Source organism: Amia ocellicauda, chromosome 8 (assembly GCF_036373705.1).
Source record: "Amia ocellicauda isolate fAmiCal2 chromosome 8, fAmiCal2.hap1, whole genome shotgun sequence".
Lineage (NCBI taxonomy): Eukaryota > Metazoa > Chordata > Actinopteri > Amiiformes > Amiidae > Amia > Amia ocellicauda.
In genome coordinates this window covers 20426110-20448660 of record NC_089857.1, presented here as the reverse complement: position 1 = coordinate 20448660, position 22551 = coordinate 20426110, and the positions used below count along the sequence as shown (strand labels likewise).

General features: G+C 40.8%; 1 protein-coding gene across 5 annotated transcripts in view; it reads right to left on the bottom strand.

The window, feature by feature from the left end:
• Nucleotides 1–18432, bottom strand: part of smarca2 (SWI/SNF related BAF chromatin remodeling complex subunit ATPase 2) — a 33876-nt gene extending 15444 nt beyond the window's left edge. The window contains exons 1-29 of one of the 5 annotated variants that reach the window (XM_066710621.1): nucleotides 18242–18432; nucleotides 16417–16678; nucleotides 15298–15427; nucleotides 14614–14943; nucleotides 14224–14325; nucleotides 13750–13996; nucleotides 13498–13624; nucleotides 13071–13244; nucleotides 12565–12738; nucleotides 12299–12469; nucleotides 12119–12172; nucleotides 11740–11870; nucleotides 11278–11335; nucleotides 10647–10747; nucleotides 10220–10367; nucleotides 9868–10031; nucleotides 9509–9575; nucleotides 9240–9350; nucleotides 8906–9148; nucleotides 8633–8746; nucleotides 8433–8540; nucleotides 8255–8341; nucleotides 8038–8084; nucleotides 7734–7900; nucleotides 7366–7529; nucleotides 6951–7178; nucleotides 5703–5729; nucleotides 2071–2148; nucleotides 484–702 (exon numbers count right to left, since the gene is read on the bottom strand). In XM_066710621.1, the coding sequence (XP_066566718.1) occupies nucleotides 484–702; nucleotides 2071–2148; nucleotides 5703–5729; nucleotides 6951–7178; nucleotides 7366–7529; nucleotides 7734–7900; nucleotides 8038–8084; nucleotides 8255–8341; nucleotides 8433–8540; nucleotides 8633–8746; nucleotides 8906–9148; nucleotides 9240–9350; nucleotides 9509–9575; nucleotides 9868–10031; nucleotides 10220–10367; nucleotides 10647–10747; nucleotides 11278–11335; nucleotides 11740–11870; nucleotides 12119–12172; nucleotides 12299–12469; nucleotides 12565–12738; nucleotides 13071–13244; nucleotides 13498–13624; nucleotides 13750–13996; nucleotides 14224–14325; nucleotides 14614–14943; nucleotides 15298–15427; nucleotides 16417–16644 (3999 nt within the window). In that variant the 5' untranslated portion in view covers nucleotides 16645–16678; nucleotides 18242–18432. Of the gene's footprint in view, nucleotides 1–483; nucleotides 703–2070; nucleotides 2149–5702; nucleotides 5730–6950; nucleotides 7179–7365; nucleotides 7530–7733; nucleotides 7901–8037; nucleotides 8085–8254; nucleotides 8342–8432; nucleotides 8541–8632; nucleotides 8747–8905; nucleotides 9149–9239; nucleotides 9351–9508; nucleotides 9576–9867; nucleotides 10032–10219; nucleotides 10368–10646; nucleotides 10748–11277; nucleotides 11336–11739; nucleotides 11871–12118; nucleotides 12173–12298; nucleotides 12470–12564; nucleotides 12739–13070; nucleotides 13245–13497; nucleotides 13625–13749; nucleotides 13997–14223; nucleotides 14326–14613; nucleotides 14944–15297; nucleotides 15428–16416; nucleotides 16679–17500; nucleotides 18099–18241 lie in introns of those variants that run through there. The other 4 variants (XM_066710616.1, XM_066710617.1, XM_066710622.1 and 1 more) reach the window with 4 other exon arrangements.
• Nucleotides 18433–22551: the final 4119 nt, after the last annotated feature.

The window sequence follows — 22551 nt, the reverse complement described above, 5'->3', positions numbered from 1 at the left end:
GAGATCACAGCCCCACGCTGACAAGAAAATATAACACCACAGTCTAGCTCTGCCTCACTGACAAAACAAGCTGACAAATCGCACTTGGAAGTGACATTCAAAACTAATTACCTCAAAAACATGAACGAGTACCTCAGCGTTTGGATGATGTCGATGTGTTTGCCTTTATCGTAGCCTTAGTTTTGGTCCTTAAGCCCAAATAATGACAAAAAAACTACAAACTGCTACAATTACATATTTCATAATTAATAACCAATAGGAGGACGATTGAAACAACTCTGGGCAAGTTTATATAATATTAAATCTGATTCTACCTGTGAATCACAACAAATACACAAGACAAAACACACAAAAAGTAGTTCAAGGTAAAAACTAATGACTAATGACACAACCAACCCAAACCAGGATCAGCTCACTTCCTGACTACTCAAGGCCGCTCAGTGCGAGAGAAGGGGAGAGAGAGAGGAGGTGCGCAGGACATACCCTCAGCCACTGCTTCTCAGTGAGGGCGTCGCTGTAGTCCACGTCTCTCCGGCTGCGGGAGCCCCTGCCAAATATCTTCTCCTCCTCCTCCTCACACGTCAGTCTCTCCACCTCGGCGTCGTCCTTAATGATCCAAGATGGCAGCTCGTCCTCTTCCATCAGCCGCGGCTTCCTTTTGGGATTGCGAGCGTCTTCCCTGCGACGGTCCAGGTCCATGCGCTAAGTAAAATGAAGCGTTTCATTTAGGAGAAGAGGAAAAAAAAAAAAAAAGATGTTTTACTTGGCTCCACGATGACTATAACTCTTTGAGATAGGAATTATTTTCTAACCATCTCAAATGACTCATAATTGCTTTTAATAAAATATGAGGGTGTACTTCTGGATCCAGTGTTATAAATTGTCATTATTTCATATTTGTCCTAGTAAAAATGCTCAGAGGAGCAGTGCAATCAGTGAGAACTTATTTTCTCTGTGGTGGCTACAAACTGGATGTGAAAACAGATGGAGGAAGCAAAACAACTAACTTTAATCAATCTAAACTGTCATCAGCCCTGGTCTATACTGACCACTATAGAAGATCTAATTATAAGAAGCAGTGGTTTAAGTTTTAGATTTAACTCAATACTTAAAACTGCTTTGTAATGATTCCCCCTAATTTCAGAATATTTACAATAAACCTCTTCAAAGATAGATCATAGCTTAGTAATCACATTTAACATTTTTTTTTTAAATCTAAGGGGAAGATTAATTTTGAACCAACATAAGTTTAGGCAGACAAATTGTTCTTTATTTGATTGAGAAAACAGAGAGATCGGAGACTATCTGGTCTATTTGAAATGATGATCTGAAAGGGTCTTGAAGTATTTAAGGAAACAAACATTAAACAATATTATTTCATGTCCTGACTTTTACGCTTTAAGTAGAACCTCAAAATTATTATTTCAGTTTGTCTGTGAGTCACTCTGACAGATATGAAAAAAAGAGACTGACTTCATGAATATGATTCCTTACCTCCGTCTGAACTTTCTTGTTAAACCTCAGAATCTCGCTCCTCAAAAGCAGTTCTTACAAAGTTTGGTGAGAATCTTAAACTAAGTGTTATATTGCAAAGGAATCAAAAAATAAAAACATTCAACATCCTGTTTAGCATGCACTGTGGTTACAAAATCACAGATGGGAATTGTTTTGTACAAATCAGTTACAAAGTGCAGATTTTTAAAGAAAACCCTCCACCAAAGGCTTTGTCGGGAATTAGGGGAGGCTGAAGCTGTAATATGATATGGTAATGCCTGCTGGTGTTATTCATTTACACTAGAACAGGACAGCGTGTAACTATCATTATAAACACTCATTTGTTATTCACTTTGAGCATTTCCATTTGTTCACCTTATTATTCAAAATACTTCTCCAGCAAGATTATAACCAAGTTCCTCCACTAGAGGGGGATATTTAATACATTTAAGGTAGAACTTGATGGGAGAGAGAAAGAAAATCCACACATTTCAATGATGCATGCCAGGGACGAATGCCCTTATGGTAGCCAATCAAAATCACAGGATATCATTATTAGGGATGGGGATTTCTTACCATGAAGAGTTCAAATTCTTCTTCATTTCGAGCAATCATCTGATTAAGGGTTTCATCGTCAGGAACCTCATCTTCTTCCTACAATATAAATGTTCATTAGATATCAAGTGCACAAATGAACTACAAGAAACTCCTCAACAACAAAATAGTGATACAATCTCAAGGATTTAAAAAAGGCACCTAATAGTGTATTCTGAAATAATACATAAGATGTACAATTGCAATAATAAACATGTGCATGTTTCATGCCCCTTTCAAATTAACTGGAATCAACAGTTTTCCCAAGTCATGATTACTGTATCAGAGTAAACACATTTAGTTTAAAGAATATCATAATATGATTAGTTGCAGACCAAGTCATTTAAAAGTAGTTCAAAACAAATACATCTCATCTGAACATTCATTCACACTGCTTTTGCAAATCCCATCTGCATGGACACAACCCAGTCAGACACAAACACATCCTAGGCATATGCGCAATGATCAAGGTTTGTAAACAAAAGTATTTGGTATTGATTATTTCTGTCTAGTCTAACAATGTATGAAAAATAATATGTGAATCTGATACAGGGTGGCATCCATGCTGGTTTTCATATGGCATGTATGTATTTTCCAAACAAATGTGATTGTTTTGTAATCCATGTGGAGAAAATAATTTAATGAATGATAGTGTAGTGTTATAGTCAGCCTGTATCAAAGCATGCATGCACAAGCTTGTAACCAAGCATAGATAGGCCATGCTGCTGAGTCTCTGAAGCCTGAAAAGTTGCATTGCAATTTCAGCTTGATCACTGAAGTAGACAGAGGCAGCTTCAAAACATGTGAAGGAAAAAGTGATTTGCATAAATCATTCCATTGCTGTTACTTAAGACCTGTAAACTGTGGATGTGGCATTTGGATTCTCAAAACAAAAATAAATTCAACACATTCATACTTTCCCAACTTTCCAAATATGACCCCATATTTCAATGAATGAACACAGCTATATGCTCTTAAAGGTCAATAGTGAACTTCTAAAAATATGAAAGTAATTGGGCTTTTGTTTTCCTGGTTTCAGATGCTGCCGAGTTCACTTAAGTCCAGTGCAATCTTTCCAATTGTCAGCCAAGGTGTGTCCTTGGGGCTGCTAGCATTCACTCACAGCTCCGACATAAATAGCAACTCTGGGCAGTTCATGGAAGTTCTCTCAGTTAAAATGAACTAAGTATCAATATAGCTAGCAGCACCCAATGCCTAGCCCTATTATGTCAATTCACTTGAAAACAGGACTCCCCTTTTAAACATCCATACATCTGTACAAAGATACTTTCAGTAAAATGTTTGAGGAAAACAAAAATAATCTGAAATGTCGTTTTTTTCTCTGAAATACAGCCTAATTTATTAACACCTAATTATAACCACAAAGTGCCACTGGAAAGAGGGCTGTGAGTATTAAATGCAGCCTTGACCTGAGTTATCCAAAGCACCATATTGCCATCCTGCCTCGGCCCACATCAGTGTCATCCTAACATGAAATTAATTAACTTCATGAATGTATTTTTTCAGCTGTAAAGCAACTGCTTGTAAGTTACTAAGAAATTGTCATTAACAGCCTCCATATTTCTAAAGCCCCATTCACACTGAAATGCCAGAAAATTGCAGGCAATGTTTGCCTGCTTTTTTCCTGTTGCACCCCATTCACACTGGCTTTGAATGCCAGAAAATTGCCGGTACGGATCTATTCACACAGAAAACAGATTGCTGGCAAGAGCGCTGTGGCCATGGGGACGACATGCTACAGAAGCCCGTGGATTTGGGAGAGGAGACACGGACCCATATTCTGGATGTGTTTGTACAAGTTCGATCATTTCCTCGTTTTGCCAGTTACCAGTGCACCGGTTTGGTTCGGACTCACTACCAAGAACTAGTCCGGAGGGAAAGACAAACGATACATCTATCTAGGTGCGCTTCACGCTATGAGCAGTTCATCAGGCTGTATGATTGTGTTTTTGCGGTGTGGTTACTGGACCCAGTGATCACAGATCATCTGAACCAGTGAACCCAGTGTGAGACTCGGCTCTCGGTTCATGGTAGCGTGACAAGAGGCATTGTGTGGGGTCTTGACACTGAACCAAAGTTAAATCAACTGAAATAAATGAGAAAAAAAGCATGACATTACATTGTGTGTATATCTATCTAATTGATTGCTCAAAACTTACTTTCTTTTTGTTTTGCGAAGTTTGACATTAATGTATAAAAATAAAATTCAATAATTATTTGAAACAAACTACCATCAGATTCACTGTAATGCAGTCTAAAGGCTCACTCACACTAGAGGTTTGTTTCGTATTCAGTGCGGTTCAGTTCTTTATGAGAAGAGTGTAAACAACAAATTTCAATTGGCAAACGAACCAAAACAAAATGAACAATGAAAGAGTTGGTCTTGGTCCGTTTGGCAAAATAACTGGGTTTGGTTCAATTGGAAAACTCGAATGAAACACTGAAGGTCTCGGTTCTTGTTCAAAACGAAAACTAACTACACATTTCACCCAAAAACTTATAGTTTTGACTGTATAGTACCAGTTAAGATGTCATTTGCATTTGTATTTGTTCATTTACAACACGTTCGCCTTTATAGACATATTATATTTTGCATTATTTATTGGTATATAACATCTGACATATGTGTGACAATAGATAGCATTACATACACCAACCTGTTGGTTCATCAATAACACTCAGAATTGCTGCGACTATATTATTTTCAACATCCGCCATTTCTAACAACCCGGTCCATTTCTCGTTACAGTCACAAGTTCTTGGTCAAAGGTGGCTTAACCTTTGTGTTGTGGTCGCAATAATGCGCCCCTATTCTGATTGGTTACGTCAGTTAGCTGACGCACTGCTGGGACTTGATGCTGAATTTGCTGGCAATCAATTTCCTGCTCCATTCACACAGACACGTTGCCGGCAAATTGCCGGCAATTAGACTAGGAACCTTGCCGGAAAGATTGGCGGCAACGATTTGTCGGCAATAATCCATTCACACAGACCTTGCAGGCAACAAAATGCTGCCAAAATGTCGTCAATTGTTTCAGTTTGAATGGGGTTTTACAAATATATAATGAGAAATTATTTTGTTTTGGACAGGATATACAAAACATTGTTTGGACTTGAAAGTATGATAAATAGTTTATTTTACACATTACCATACCATACCATTTGAGTTATTGCATTGAAACAATCTGACATTTTATGAGGTCCAGTTAAGCTGTCTAATGTGTGTGCAGCATTTTATTCTAAATAACAGTGATTTTATGCGATAGATCCAACACATACATTTACAATGTAGCTAGGAGAGTTTTTAAATGTTTACATTGGTCTTTAACTATATAATGCCACAATTTTCTTACAAGTAAAAAAAAAAAAAAAAAATCAATCTGCTCATGCACCAGCCTAGCCAACCTTATATCCATTCAAACGTTCATGCAAATTTATTGTCTTGAAAAAGAAGCTGATTAATCATTCTCAATTTTTCAGCCCAAATCACGATTTAATGGCTTTGACAGTATGCTTAGTAAACATGACATCTCACTTCCGGAAAAACGTAGATGACAAGAATAAGGGATACAATTGAGTAAGTATTTATTTACCATGGTCGCCTGGACATTGTCTTCGTCCTTCATCAACGTGAGAATAACAATAGAATAGGAAAGAAACAGTTCATATCAAGTAGGAAGTCTGGATGGGAAATATATATATTTTCAAGAAAAAAGTTAACTGGAAGAGATAGCCAGGAGATTTAAATGCTGAAGTAGCTATCAATTCACAGTGCGGACATCTACAATTTTAACCTACAGCAAAAACCTGCATTGAAAGTCTTCATTTATTGATGCGCTCAGTGTATGCATACCATGGATTGAACAGAAGAGAAACTAGTGTGCATTCATGGCAAATGTTCCTTTTTCAGAGTTATCAAGTACTATCAGGAAGAATGTATGCTGTGTTTTAAACTGTAGTGTACTCTCACTTCATATTGTACCCATTTACACCCTCAGAAGCGTAAAAAACAATTTACAGTCATCTACGTTTTCCCATATATGTTTGAAAATCTGTTTCAATGCCTCTTTTTCAACTTTTGTTTTAACTATACTGTACACATTTTAATTACTATAGGAATGTTTTAAACAGTCTAATCTCAATGGTAAATATTAAATGTATAGATGTAGACAACTTGACACTTGACTATTTACCATGAATCTAGCATGCCAGTTCCAGCCCTAACCAACCCTTTGTGTGTGCCATTAAACAGGATTCCTCAATCCATTCTAACACATTCCAAAAAGACAGACATCAGGTTTATGTTTGCACCAAGACAATGACTTAGGGATTGCTTCCAGTCTCCGCTACTTAACAGTTCTAAGCAATGTAAATACAATGTAAATACTAATACCTATATAGGCTCTAGACATCTTAGATTTTAAGATCCTTAGGATAAGAATTCTGGCCTCATGTTTCTATGCATTTAATGCTACGTCTGCAATGGGTCGATCAATCTAATGGTAAAGGCCATCCGTCTTCCATGTCATGATTGCAACTACACAGAAAAGTGGACGTCTCCTTTCGTTAGGTGGATGTATTTCTTACACACAATTGCAACTTAAACACAATGTAACAATTTCTCATAAGCATGGCTATTGGCATCAAGTAGTTATCACTGACTTTTCTTACAGAGAAGCCACATTCCACATTTTTTGATGTTTAAAAAAAATGAATGAAAGCTAGAAGAAATAAAATGTCCAAATGTATTCACGATGTGCAAATGATAAGATCATGCAAAATAAGTGATGAAAAGCAAATCAGGGATTCCTCATCGTTTAACAGCCCGAGCGGCCACTTACCTCGTTCTGCTCCTCATGCTCCAAGATTGCCTGCAGGAAGGCTCTTCGCTCGTGGCTCGAGGACTTCTGGTCAAACATCCCCGCCTGAATGACCTTTTGGTCGACGTTCAGCTTATACTTGGCAGCAGCTAGAATCTTCTCTTCCACACTGTTGACGGTGCAGAGGCGCAGGACCCGCACCTCATTCTGCTGTCCGATGCGGTGCGCTCTGTCCTGGGCCTGCAGGTCCTATAGGAGGAAACATCGGGCCCCTCAGAAAATTACTCTGAACTCTTTAGTTCTTATTTGGGAACCTTTGCTCCACCAAAGTCATAGTTTAGTTTAGAAAGTTTAAAGACACCCAACTGCTTCCATAACCTCTCTTTGTTTTAATTTTATAAATTTACTATCAAGATTATCTTCCCCAAACACTAACCTGATGGGGGTTCCAGTCACTGTCAAATATGACCACAGTGTCAGCAGCCTGCAGATTCAGACCCAGACCTCCGGCTCTGGTGCTCAACAAGAAAATGAAGTACTGAGAGCCTGGTTCATTGAACTTCTTCAGCAGAGCGGCACGGTCCTCTGATTTTGTTGTCCCTGTGGAGTTAAAAAATCTGCAACTGTTACAGAGCAAAAAGCAGGGTTCATCAATCACAGCATTGTGTGTCACCACTTGCTGCTTCAGTCTCAGAAAAAAATCACTTATTCTACATTTCCATATTCTAATATTAGCACGAGAAACAGGAGTCAAGTCTTACTAAATTGTGAAACTTTCACAATAGACAATGTTGAACAGCATACCGTCCAGGCGCAGATACAGAAAGCTGCGGTAAGAGAAATAGTCTTCCATGATTGTCATCAGAGAGGTCATCTGGCAGAACAGCAGCACTCTGTGGTTCGTGGCTCTGAGTTTGGGCAGGATGCGATCCAGCAGCTCAAACTTCCCAGACGCGCGGTAAAGCTCATGGCTAAACGAATAGGAGAAATCCGTTTCAAAGATTCAATCGCAGTGCTCCCATCTCCAAACCTCAAGACACTGAATAAAAGATTGTCATTATACCCCAAATTCATAGCATTACAGTCCCATTTTCATTTGCCATCTTACCCGTTGATGATGCCATTGGGGTAGCCCAAGTGTTCGGCAAAGGACTCCTTTGAGAGGAAAAAAGAAAGAAGGTATTTAATTCAAATGCTCACTTTAATTGAAAGGATTTGTAATTCTGACAGTTGAGGTCATTGAATAGACCAGCCTCCATAAAACCAAATCGTCCGGCTTCTGAACGTCAATCCTTTCGGGTGTCAGAGCTCTGTGCCCTACGAACCTCGATGTGCTGGAACATGTACGGATGGTTACAGATCTTTCGGAGCTGCATGATGGTGTTCATCAGGGTCTTGGCTCCTCCTTTGCCCTGTAGAAAGAAATGCAGATTGAGTTAAATCTGTTCTACAGCAGTGCAGAGATTGTGCACTAATCTCAGACGGACTTGAGCCACGCTTCACCTTCTTGTCCTTCTCAGAGCCGTCAGTAAGAAGAATGCCTTTGGCCTGCATGTGGCGGTACAGGATCTTCTGGATGGCAGACATGTCACATTTGATGACATATTCCACCTATAGGAAACAGAGATCAGTGCTTTAACAGCTGTACAATGTAGTGTGAATATATTCCAAATAAAGAGCAAATTAAGCTTCATAACGTGAACCTTTTCTGGCAGCTGCGATTCCACCTCCTTCTTCAGTCTCCGCAGCAGGAAGGGCCGGAGCACTTTGTGAAGACGACGGATGATCAGGATGGTCTCCTCCTCGTTCAAATCCACCTTGTACAATTCAAAAGGAAATAAATTAGATATAACGTCACAAATAGCCAGTGTGAAGCCTCAATATCTTGTTAAAAGCGACATTTAAATCCCAGGATGGTGTGTAAAACCTTTGACCATTTAACTGATGTCTTAATTGAGAAATACTCGGTGCATTACCCTCTCTCCGGTCATGGCAAAGGGGGCGTTGAACCACTGCTCGAAGGTGCTGCAGCTCTTGAAGATGGTGGGCAGCAGGAAGTTGAGCAGCGCCCAGAGTTCGGGCAGCTTGTTCTGCAGGGGCGTTCCCGTCAGGAGGAGTCGACGCGGAGCAACGTAGTGGGTGTTGAGGACCTGCGTCAGCTTGCAGTGGTGGTTCTTCATGCGATGGCCCTCATCCACGATCATGTACTTCCAGCGAATCTGAGGTCAAGATGAGAAGTTGGCAGCCAATTAATTATCTCATCGGCCATCTCGGAATCTCAAAACACTTCAAATAAAATGCTTGTGTTACCTTGGCTAGAATGTGTTTGTCTTTAATGATGTATTCATAGGTGGTCAGGAGAACATTGAACTTCCCACTTCGCAGCTGGGGGACAAGTGATCTTCTCATCGCAGGTGTGCCCTTTAAAACACAAAGATCAGGTAAAAAACTAAATACAGGGATTGACTAACTGCGAACTAAGCAAACTGTCTCAAATGTACATATTATGTGTAAATGACACCGGACGTCCAGATCAGGGGAGACTATGTTGGAATTCAACAACAAAGGAATCCGTTTACCTTGTAAGCGATCTTGACCACAGATGGGGACCACTTATCCAGTTCATACACCCAATTGGACAAGGTTCTGAAAGAAAAGCAGAAATGTACTGAAATACATTTTTACTGAAATGTAAAATACTTGAGATTTGTTCTTGTTTTGAAATGAAAACTAAGAAGCTATATGATTGTGCCTCACAAAGAGATGGTCAGTCAGGCAAAGAACACAGAATCGAAACTCTGAAGACATAACACGAGAGACAAAATAATGGCAGGCACCAATTAATTATTTATTTGTTAATTAAATCAATGACAACAAAAACAATGCCATGAAAGGTCAGTAACCTGGTCATTTACTTTTGATCAATTTGATTACTCACGACAGAGGAACGATGATAAGGTAGGGCCCATTGAGTCGCTTGTGCTCCATCAGATAAGTGATCAGTGCAATAGTCTGGATGGTCTTCCCAAGACCCATCTCATCAGCCAGGATGCCATTGAGATTGTTATTGTACAGAGACACCATCCACTCCAGGCCTTGAATCTAAAAAAGAAAAAGGGAATAAACGTGTTTCAATGAATTCAATACTAATAATTATCCTCAGCAGCTCCTGGCTTGATATTTTTACATGCATGATCAATTTATTAATTTTCCTGTGATTTCAATTCCTGATTCTTGCATTCAAGATAACAGCGGCCCGTCGTATCAAAATGACGTTTCCTCTGTCTGACCTGGTAGTGCTTCAGGGATCCGTTAATGAGCAGCGCGGACTGCTTATCAACCCTCTCAGTGACGGCGTGGGCGACTCCATAGTAAGACTGAGAACCTCGCTCTCCAGTCTGCATGCTGTACTCGTCATCCACATCCTGTTTGGCAGATCTAGGGAGAGCACAGTAATAATATGTATGCAAATTCAGTCTATATGCGACAAACATATGACACTAATGCTATCAATCCCCGGAAAACTTGAATCTCTGGATTACCAAATCAACTTTTTTCTTCTTTTGAATATCCTTTAAGTCTCACTCAGTCATCTTCTGAAATCAAATTTCATTTTACAGTGCCTCATGGATACACAAGATCAGTGAGTGAACACTGAAGTCAAATGATTGCAACTAAAGCTAAATAAAACTGTCTGGATGGGAGCGTGTGACGTACTCAATGATGTGCTTTGCTGCCTTCTCAGTCACCTCGTCACCGTTCGGATCAATTAACTTCTTTTCTTCCGATTCAGACCTAGACACAGCGTCCTCGTCATCCTGCACAGATTCAGAGATCAGCAGAGAGGTAGGTCAGTTACACGCACTTCGTTCTGAAACATTTTAATTCAAATACATGCACTGTATCAAAAGCACAGTTTTTGAATAGTTTAATCAAGGGGAAAACATCAGACAGAATACTTCCAAATACAGGCTGATTATAGATCTAAAACTTTAGAAGAGTTTACATAATAGGAAGAAGTGTTCAACACTTATCCACACAACTGGTTATTTCAAAAAGGCAATAAAGCAAGAACTTCATTGTCCACAGAAACTCTGTAAGCTGTACTGCAGAATTCAATTCATCGACTTTGACGTGTCATTTAACAATGAGAACATATTGAACATGTATTGCCTTGAGGACTGTGTTTTCCATATGTACGTCTGGTAAATGGATAATGAGGTATGTAATGATTGTTTTAAGTTTGATCATTATTTTTAAAAATCACCCTGTAATTGGCAGATAAATCACTGGACAATTAAAATAAATACAAAAATAAACCGAAAATGATATAATTATTTTTACTCACATCATCATCAAAATCTGATCCACTTTCTTCACTGTCTGATCGTGGGGCAACTTCATAACTTAAATTGGAAAAGAAAACATTATTAAGTTTCCACCCTTTAAAAATGTTTAGACTGTTTCTAATGTCAGAAATACTCAAGTACTCACAATGCTTGAATTTGTTAAATGTGTTGATTTAACAATGGGTATTGAACAATTCTGACAGTTTCCCATCATCCTTTATAAATTAAACCCGGGCTGTTTCAGGCCTCTTGTAGGGGAATACAGTTAGTTACTCTGTGCTTAGTTCTGTGTAGTGTGGTATAACGTACAAGCACCAAATTTAGATATGAATAAAAATAAAAGATTATTATCTACAGATTTTATTTCTATACCACTATATCTCTACAATGCATTGTGCTCCTGTTCCACTGAAGTAGCCTTTTCCACTCAGGTTTCAAATCTCATATTCATGCATTCGTACCCAGGGTTCATCTCAAGCCAGGCCTCCAGCTGACTGGATTTGGGAGCGTCCGTTCCCTGCAGGACTTTACCAGTTTCAGTCTGAATGACTTTAACTGGAAGTTCACTCATCTGACTGCTTTCATCCATGGGCTGTGAAAAGATAAATATCTCCTGATAATGGTAATTGTTACTGGTCTTTTATAATCAAATTACACACAATATAAATATAATAAGAAATGAGTAAGATTAAACGTCTACTTTTCAGAAATCAATTCAATAATGAAATGCCTCTGAGCATCAAGGCAAGGTATGCGTTGATAACAGGCAGGCTGGAGTGGTTGGGGTGTTCATGGTGATATACTGGTCTTACAGTTTCAGAAGTATCAGTTCACAATTACCTCTCCATCAGGACCCAGACTAGTTTCCATTCCTTCAGCGTTCTCCTCAGCTTTCTATCGAAAACAAAATACATCATAGATGACAAATAACTGATTGACTCGCATGCTTGGAATAGTACACTTCAATAAATCAATAAATCAATACAATAGACACATGGTTAACTTCTTCAGATTACAAACCTTCTTCTTCCTTCTCTTTTTCTTCTTCTCTTTGGCAGCCTGAGCCGCTTTGTGCTCGTAGACCAGATCAGTGAGGTTGGCGACGTACTCGTCAGTCTGCTGCAGCAAGTAAGCCAAGCGCTTGTCCTTCTTCTGGTCAATCAGTTTGCGGTACCCCTCCTCATCCTCTGCCTGGGGGGAAAGATGACACAAAAAGAGATGCACAACTGTGCGGCACTGCAGATAAACCTTCCCTGGACGAGTGCTATGCAAGAAAAACTCCGTACCATCAGTCGCCTCATTCTCTCCTTTTCAATCCTCTCCGTTTCCTTCTTCTGCTCTCTTTCGGTGTTGGTGTGCCAGGTTGCAATGGCTTTAGAAAGTTTCTGAATCTTGCCCGTAATAGACCGATGGTATTCTTTGAAGTCCTTTGCATGTTGAAGGATGCTGTTTAGGTATTCCTGAATGCATTTTTTTTTTTTTTAAACAAGAATTAAAAGATTTTTTTTTTTTTAAAGAGTAACAATCAGTTGATACAATTCTTGTTTTACCCATTTCATTCACTTGTTCTCTAATTATACACATGTAACATTTAAAGGTTGTGTCCTGTGTACAGCTCAGACAAATATAACAAGCTGAAACATTACATTATCACAACAAATGTCTGTTCTCATGAAGGTGTAAGACAAAAAGAACTCATACAAACCACCAATACAAGTTTTTCCACTAAAATACTGAACCCACAACCCAGCTTCCCACACAGTGTTTGAAAGCCCTCCCCCGATGAATCTACCTGGTGCTTCTGCCTGCGTTTCCTCTCCTGCTCGATCTTCTGCTGTTTCTCCAGTTTCTCCGTCATGCGGGCCTCTCGCAGGGTCTGCCGCTTGCTGCGCTTGTAGGCCTTGGAGTTGAGGGCCGTTTCCAGAGTGGTGTCACGGCGCATGCAGGCCACCACTTCCTGCCGCAGCTGTCAAAGAACAAGACCGCGCGTGACCAGGGCTCTCTCAGTGCCAGAGCTATAGTGAACCTGAGGTTTATAATTTGGGTTTTCCTTATTCCTTAGAGAATTAAGGGACAGTTACATGCTTGGGGGACAGAAAAAGTACCAGACTGCTTAAAAGACGCTTTTATAGGTCACTGAAATGTCAAGACACAAACAGACAATGAAAGAGAAGATGTTTAATGAATGTGTCTAATGAAGTTGGACTTGAAAGTAGCACCTGCCGCTGGAAATTGAGGAGTCTCAAGGCCTTCAACTCCACAGTGGCTTTGGATCTCAAATCGGGTGGCAAAGCGCCTGGCAAATTCTCCAGCTCCTGGATTCTGTGAGCGATCCTCGCCTGCAGCCTTTTTGGAAGGAGCGAAAGATAAAACAAGACCAGGTGTCAATGCAATCTGAATTCCCACCCATCTGTCTAACTGTATATTTGTTGCTTCATTTTTAATTCCTGCTTTAAACCAAGATATCCTACCGGTACTCTCTCTCTTGAAGAATTTCCACCGGGTCGAGCCCTTGAGGCTTCTGGATCGGTGTAATGCGGTTCTGTTTCTGCTGGAGCTGGATGATGGGCGACGGCTGGCCCGGAGGCTGCTGGGACACAGAGGTGCTGGGCATGGGCGGTGCGGAACTCGGAGCCTGAGGAGGGGCGGGAGACGGCCGGCCACTGGGAGCTGGAACAGGCAGCTTCTGAGGGGTACTGGGTGCTTCTGCATTCTGTCCTGAAAACAAACAGACAAGCAGAACAACGGCAGCAGTAAACAGGCGAGCTTTACCTAAAACACTGTTTATCTCAACAAATCATCACTGAGGGGCTCTTGAGTGAATTGCGAATTGGGCCTCATAGGATCGGAGTTGTATCTGATATACTGGGACTCCCGCAAGCGGCAGCACACAACTGCCCTACCAAAGCAGAGGGGTTTCTTGGTTTGCCACACAGAAGTCATACCTTCTGCCCAACCTTTGGGACCCACACTGGGAGCGTGTGCCTGCATTCCTGGCACTGAAGACGGTCCTGCTGGAGGTCCGCCCATCACATGCATTGGCATACCTAAAACAAGTGCGTATTTTCTTTTAAGTTCATGCATTACATTCTGCTTTTTAAAAATGCATTCCTCATTCTTCTTATTTGTTTAATATAAAATGTAAAGACATTTCATTATAGAATGTCAGGTCTAAAATGTATGTATCGCACTCCCACGTTTTTGAATGTACACTTTTCTGAATAATAAACTTATGTTTGTACTGCAACACAACAATGCCAAGTCTTCCATTAATATTTTACCATTCTTACATAAAAAGCCCAAAGCCCTGACAAGCCCGTAGTTCTCTCACTGACCTGGAGGCCGGTTGTAGGGCGTGTTGACAGGCTGCTGCTGCATCGCTGGCAGGGTCCTCTTGCCTTGCACCGCGAGCTGCAGGTTGTCGGGTAAAGGCTGCCCTCTTCCCAGGATCTTGTAGGCCAGAATCTGAGCTCGGAGCTGCTGCAGCTGCACTGGACTGAAAGGGGAAGGGCCTCGTCCCTGCTGAGCCATGGCCTGCGGGTCTACGGGCATCATTGGACCCGACTGGGCTGGGGGCATCTGAGGAGGGGTGGGACCCCCTCCCGACATTGGGCTCGACGCGTGTTCAGGCACACCCATAGGTGACGGGTGAGGGGACAGGTAACCTGCAGAGTATGAGGATGTTTTTTTTTTTTAATGTTATAACTAAAAGAAACAGTTCAGATTTTTAATACTTTGCTATTATTTAAAAATGATGGTTACTAACCCGAAATGGAAATTTTCTTGGAAGAATCTACACTATCTTCATGCACTTTATTATTACATGGTTGCAGACAATTTCACATATTTCGGAAAGACAATTTCTGTTGGAAATCACTTTTAAATTATGACTGAACAGAATATATATAAACATGTAACTTTATAAATTGCTGTTCTGAGCCGCATACATTAATAATCCTGGGGGTGCATGAGTGATTGCTCGGAGCGCACAGTGACTTAATACTGGAAGCTGACAATACCTTGGCTATGCTGGTCCATTGGACTCTGTGGAGGACCCATCCCAGCGTGAAGTGACCGCATTCCCATGCTCTTCATCTGGCTAAAGTGCATTTCATCTCCCAGTCCTTTGTCATGCATTCCTTCCATCGGCTAAACGAGTAGAGAACATTTTGAAATACGCAGTCCACTAGATTTGAAATATAATATAAATAAGTAAATTACCAAAAGAAAATAATGCTGAGGGAAGACTGGGAAATACTAAGAAACAGTACAAGTGCCTCATGTGCTCTCCTTCTTCTAATGTATCCTAGGCACTGAAAGTATTATTTGAAGGGTTGGGAAAAGACAGATCTGACATAAATTAATAAACATCCAGACTGAACTGGTTTATTCATCTTTTCTGTTCTGGAAGCCTACATAGCACTGGCTAAAGAACTGGGGCTAATAATTTAGGGGCAGGAGGTTGTGGTAGCGTCTCCGTCTCTCAGTGCGGTTGATGAATGACAGTGCGAATCTGCCATCATGTCTTTTCAGGAAGTTTCTTTTCACGCTGTGGACAGCAGTTTCAGGGTTCTTGTGGAGCACTGTGGGTGTTCCATTCATTTGCTGCTGATTGCCAGGGTTTGGTTCCCACCCTCCTTTTCACAACGTGTCACAGGCACTCAACTGGTCTTGGAATTGAGGGCATCGATTTACAGTTGATTTACAGCTTCCACTGAGCTGGAGTCAACAACTTATAGTGGCACAGCCTGTACTTTTGAGATTTCCTTTCAAAGTCTATGAGTTCTGGTTGTCCATTCATTTGTGGAAATTCTGTACAAAGGTTATGCCATTTTCTGTCCAGCATCTATCTACTCATCTACAAATCGGGCTTTTCCTATGACTATCTGAATCTCAACAGGTGTCTTATTAACATATCTCAAGTTTCTGTTATCCCCTCTTCCATTACACATGTATGCACACATGCAGGTTAAGGACAAAAAACAAAAATGTATTTTCCTTGTGATTTTTTTTTTCAATGATCAAGTTAGACAGAATAAATCTCAATTTCTGTTTTGTTGTTATTTTTTATTGTTAATCAAATCCCATGTGGCACACGTTTTGACAAACAGAACCTCAGCATCCCAACATGTTCATACCTTGTGCATCTGATGCATGCCATCCTGAGGGTACTCCCCCGCTCCTTGGCCTGGCATACTGTGTGGGACACTGGGGGGGCCAGGACTTGGTCCCATCATGCTGTGCACAGATCCAGGTGAGGGGCCCGGTCCAGGGCTGGGACCCAGAATGGGCCCTGGGGATAGGCCAGGCCCAGGAGAAGGGCCCGGGTGTGGCATGCCACCTGTGGGGTCTGTGGGAGTTGACATGTGTGCCAATGCCACTCACAGCTCCTACAGAAACCTTAAAAATAAAAATAAAGAAGTACAATCTAAATCCTTGCGAGGTGTACAAATATATAGGCTACCTCATTGAAAAGCCACCAAAAAAATCACCAGAATGTGTTCTATACATACAGTAGCCTCCAGACTTACTAGAGTGTAACTAAAAGTTCATATTGCATAGGCTTTGTGTGTGTGTGTGCATACTTAGCATATTACTTTATAATAATGTGCACAGTGTGCACATTTGTCATTTAAGAGTTGAAAACCGCATGATTTTAGTTTAAGACATAATATGTACTACAAATAAAGGCTTGAATATTGACATGCTCCACCGTTTCCCTTAGAGGGTACTCTTCTCATGCTTAATTATATACAGACAAGTAGTGGTGTACGTCTGTTCGTATGCATGTCTGGCTGGCTTTTGGTCCTGCGGGTTTGCGTTGAAAGGGCAGTGATCTACAAACGCCGGGCTCATTAGCCGTGGGGCGACAGTGCCCGGGCAGACACGCGTGTTGTCATTTGCATGTGAAAGAGTCACTCGTGTGCACGACTGCGCACGCCTCCCGCCCGGGCCCACGGCGCAAGTGTCCAGCTGTGTCCAGCTGTGTCCAGCTGATCCGGTCCACACAGCCGTGAGAAAGAGCAGTGCCGGACGCACAGTGCTAGAGCTGGATTAGAGACGAGACCGAGTGCATGGGGGGAGGACTTGGCAGGTGCCCAACTTTGAGAAACACACTTTGACTGACAAACCTGCAGCGCGGCGCACCTCCCAGGCGTTTTTAGTTTTAAACACTAAAGCAATCCGCGAAAGACACGACCCGGGTCTGGCGATTATTAATACCTCTGCTCCCCGCTCCCACTAACAGCCCGTAGCGGTGCTTGCCCTGGCCTCCGACATTAACAGGATCAAGTCGAGTAAATGCACAGATGAAACAACAATATCCAAACTGTTGAACTTTTTAATGCACGCAGCACTTCGCACTTTCTCCCGCCGCGCCGAGACGAAGACGCCGCTCAACATGTCTGATGTTTCCACTGTCACTTCCTGATTAAATAAATAAATAATTAAATACTTTCTCGCAGGCCGCAACTTTCATTTCGCCCAAACTTCGCGGGCCAACTTTACGCCGCGGCTGTAGAAATGAACCCCCAGGCGAGGCGGGTCAGCGGGCCCGGGCCGGCCGCGGCGCAGACACGCAAAAGCGGCGCATTTACACCGTGCGGACACGACAGTGTGTTTGGGAAGAGACTGGATCATGGCTTCCCCCGACTGTACGCGCAAGTTGGACTCCTCTCCCCAGCCGTCTCTAATTACATCATCTGGCTGATTAAAATGAATGCTATAGAGGATACGATCGCCCGCAGTTCACAATCGTACGGCGCAGGTCGTGGCTAAAGACAACTTTCGTATTTCTTTCACAAGTAGGTCAACATATTGTCAACTTCGGCCGAAAATCAATAATAAGTTGCAAAAGCTACTTCTGGGTCACATGACACTTGAATGCAGAAGCACTACGCGCGTCTCGCTGCAGACGGCTATCACAACGCGGGACACATGACAAGGAATATAAACCCCTTTTACCTGAGCGCAGAAAACACACAACTATGTGTCTCTAAAAAAACAAAACCAGTTCAAGATATGACCACAGTGCCTGCCATCCACTGCTCCCCTCCCCCGCTCTCCTGCCCAGGTTGAGATTTGCCATTTTCGGTTTCCTGATTGGCTGCCGCGACAGGAAATCCAACCCACCCGGGCCGGGGATTGGAGGACTCCGCTGTCGATCAGGTGTTGTTCTGTCACATTTGGGCAAAGCGAAGCCCTGCTGCTGCAGCTTTTCCTCGCAGTGCAGAACATACTGGAACATGTACAACTGTGCAGCCACGGGGAAAAAAACCTGTGATTTTAGGAAGGGAGGAAGTAACCATTCAAGGGGTTTCAAGGACTTGAGAAACATAACATGTTGAGCCTGGTGCCCGTCATAGGTGACGTGTGAAGGCGAAAGGCTTTCAGAGCCTGCAATTGGAAACATACGCACTGGCTGTTATCTGTGTTTCTGCAAATGCCAAAGTAGAATATTATTCATATGCATTCGTTTGCTGCTTGTAAATCTGATCTACAATACATAATGTAGAACCCATTACCTGCTGAACTGAAAAGCTATACCACCCTGGTTCATTGTATGGTAACAATTTAATGGGCACCAGATTCCTAATGAAGTAATACATGAATATAATCCTAACCTTGTTATACATGTGATTAACAGCAGATGAAGTGCATAAGATATTCACATATTTTGTACTCTGGTATCATACATACATTTTATTTTAAAGTGTGACCCATTTTATTGTTAATTCTAAATGCTGACTAGACTATGTTTTAAAATCTGTTAAAATAACTCAAGTACAGTTACATTTTAAACCAGGCATATGACTAGTGATATCACAAGATGCAGGGTGAAATAACATCTAAGGTTTTTTTGTTAACGCAGTCTGTCATGTCATTGTGTTGATTTAACACAAAAATGGTCAATGTCTGAAGATGAACTGTGCTGATTTCAGATTATAATGCTGTTCTACTTAGTTTTATATTCCCAGGTCGAATACAGCATTCATGTAATAATAATATGATTAGGAGAGGCAATTGAAACTATTCCTGGGAAAATGTAGTCTCTGATTATTTCTTAGACATATTCATAATACAGAAAGCCATACTGAGGCCCACTGATTGTGGTTTCCTTCATAACATCCGATAATTTAATTTACCTGGATCTGGCATTTAGACTAGGAAATACTGACTGGCCAGGATAGGTAGGTTTAATTTAAACTGTGACAAAACCATGGAAAATAAAGATATTGTATGTATTTGGCCACATTGCCATAGTGTTCCCTTTTCCAGATAACAGTGTTGTGTTCAATATTAATTGACGCCACAAGGGGACAGCAATGTCTAAGATAGAGTTCTGTGTTTAAGGGTACAGACACAATAATACTTCATGCACAAGCACAGAATAGAAAATAGAAAATACAATTTTATTAGAAATTAGTTTTCCACTTCTCTACACACAATACTCCACACTGTTAAGGGGGGAAATATATATTAAAAATACAAAATGGGAAATATCATAATTAGATAAGTCTCCACCCTCCTGAGTTAACACTTTGCTGGAAGCACCTTTGTTAGCAATTATAGCTGTGAATCCATTGGGATAAGCCTATATAAGTTTTGCACACGTAGATTTGGCAATATTTGACCACTGTGTCAAGTTCCTTGGGGAGCGTTGATGGACAGCACTCACCTAGTTATGCCACAGATTTCTGATTGGATTTATTTAGGTCAGGGCTTAGCCATTCCAATGTAGTTTTGGCTGTGTGCTTCAGGTCACTGCCATACAGACAGTTGAAAATCCATCCCAGTTTCAGCTTTCTTGCAGAGAGCAGCAGGGTTTCTTCTAGGAGTTTTCTATACTTTGCTCCATTCATTACCCCTTTTATCCAGACAAGTTTTATCCTGATGCAGTCCCTGCTGATGAGAAGCACCCATAACATCATGCTTCACAGCAGGGATGGTAATCTTTTGGTGATGCACTGTGTTGGTTTTGCGTCATAAATAACGTTTTGCATTAGATTCAAACCTTCCATTTTATTTTCGTCAGATCACAATAACTTTTGACACATGGCTACATGGCTATAGAATAAAGTGTTTTGTTTGCATACTTCAAACAGGATTCAAGGTGGGCATTCTTGAGTACCATACAGGCCAGATTTGTGGATTTGCTTGGGATATTGTTGTCACATACACAATTTGACCAGTCTTGGCCATAAAAGCCTGTAGCTCCGGCAAAGTTGCCATTGGCAAATTGGTAGCCCCCCTGATCAGTCACATTCTTGCCCACTCATCTAGTTCGGAGGGACAGTTTGATCTAGGCAGGGTCTTGGTGGTACCATACACCTTCCACTTTTTATTGATCATCGATCATATAGATCATTGATCGTGCTCCAAGGGATTTTCAAGGCCTTTGATATGTTTTTATACCCATCCTCTGATCTGTGCCTTTCAACAATTCTATCCCCGAGTTTTGAAAGCTCCTTGGCGCTCATGGTCATCGTTTGAAATGCACTACCCAGCAGAGGGAACCTGCAGGAACTGCTGAATATATCCTGTGGATCACTACATTTTAACAGTTGGAGGCCACTTAAGTTGGTGTGTGATTTTGAAGGCAACTGCTTATACCTGAGCTAATTTAGGATTGCTATTATAAGGGGGTGGACAATTATTTAAACCATCTATTTCAGTTTTTATTTTGCATACATTTTCTACAAATTTCTAGATTTTTTTCACTTGGCAGTTGTGGGGTAGAATGTGTAGATAACATTAAAAAAATGCATTTTAATTCCAGGCAACAAAGGTAACAAAAGCTGAAAATTGCAAAAGGGGATGTACACCATCTATAGGCCCTCAAGCAAGTCACAACTCTAACCCTTAAGCAAAGTGAGTAAAGAGAGACATAAATACAAAAATATGTATATAGTAAAATATAATATATAAAAATTTATCACAAAGCTGTTTAAAAAACAACACCACCACAGCACTGAAAATGCTTCAATAGATTCTACAACATTATTTGCTGGTATTTATATATTTAAATGGTGTTATTTACATCATGCACCAATAGTATATAGTTACAAACCAAGTCCAGCGTAGAAAAAAAATAGCAGTCAGATGAACACCTGGAAAGCAGGGAATAAAATCCCCTCACCTTTTATAGTTCTTCACCCAAAACAAATAGACTTAGCTGGAAACATTACTGAAAACAAAACTGATATTTACATATTGTTATTAATATCACAAGGGGCAGTGCTTTAGATAGGCACAAGCAAACAAGTAGGTAACATTTGCATTCTCTTACAAAAGGGATTTCACATTTATTTTTATTTTTATTTTGACAGGCAGTCGGCTGTTAGCAGGGTGATTGTAATTTAAAATGTGAAACTAATTGTGTGACTTGTTAAGTTCATTTTGTGCACCTGAATGAATTTAGGTTTGCATACTTATGCAAGCATGACCTTTCCATTTTCACTTCATATGAATTCTCTATTTACGTCTTTCTTTTTATTTTTGCTTTGACTGTGTGGAGTAGGTTGTGTATATAACATTAATTCCTACTTCCTAAGTGTCATGACTGAAAGCCTTAAGATAACAAAAGGAGAAAACTGTGAGAAGGTCTGAATGCTTCTGCAAGGCACTGTATGTGTGTGTGTATATATAGCGTGCAATGCTCTTTTAGTTGTTCAATGGAGTTTTTAAAGTTTGAATACCATTCATGCTTGTAACCCTAAAGAGGAGTTCTGAATCGCTGGGTTTAGGGTGAATTGTTACCACAACCACTGACATTTTTACTGCCAAATGTTTGTGGGTATGGCCTTTCCTGGTTAATAATTGTTCAATGATGGGTTCAACCTCTTAAGTAGATTTCGAGGGTTTATTTGAATGGATTTACATTCAGGAACCTTGCACACATCCTCTTAAAGAAGGCAAGAAAGGAAACTGTTTTTGAGGTGGGGAAGTAGAGAGGAGACATTGGGTGTGTGTTTTGTTTATTTGGCCTTGTTAACATTCAAATGGACCTTGCTGCTTACAATGTCTCTGTTGTTTCCTAAATGAACACTGTGTGATTTTGCAGTCATTTGAAAGAGTGCAAATGAAGGACATGTTTTCTTATGCTTGACTTGGCATCAACAAAGGGCAACTGTCATTTAATGCCGATTTCAAAAACATGAGATTAGAGGATGAGAGTTTAGGCTTGAAGTTAAGATACAAGCCAAGATTAAGGAAATATGATATTAGCAAAGCCATTAATTTGCTTTTTGCATTTGTATGTGTTTTATTTAACA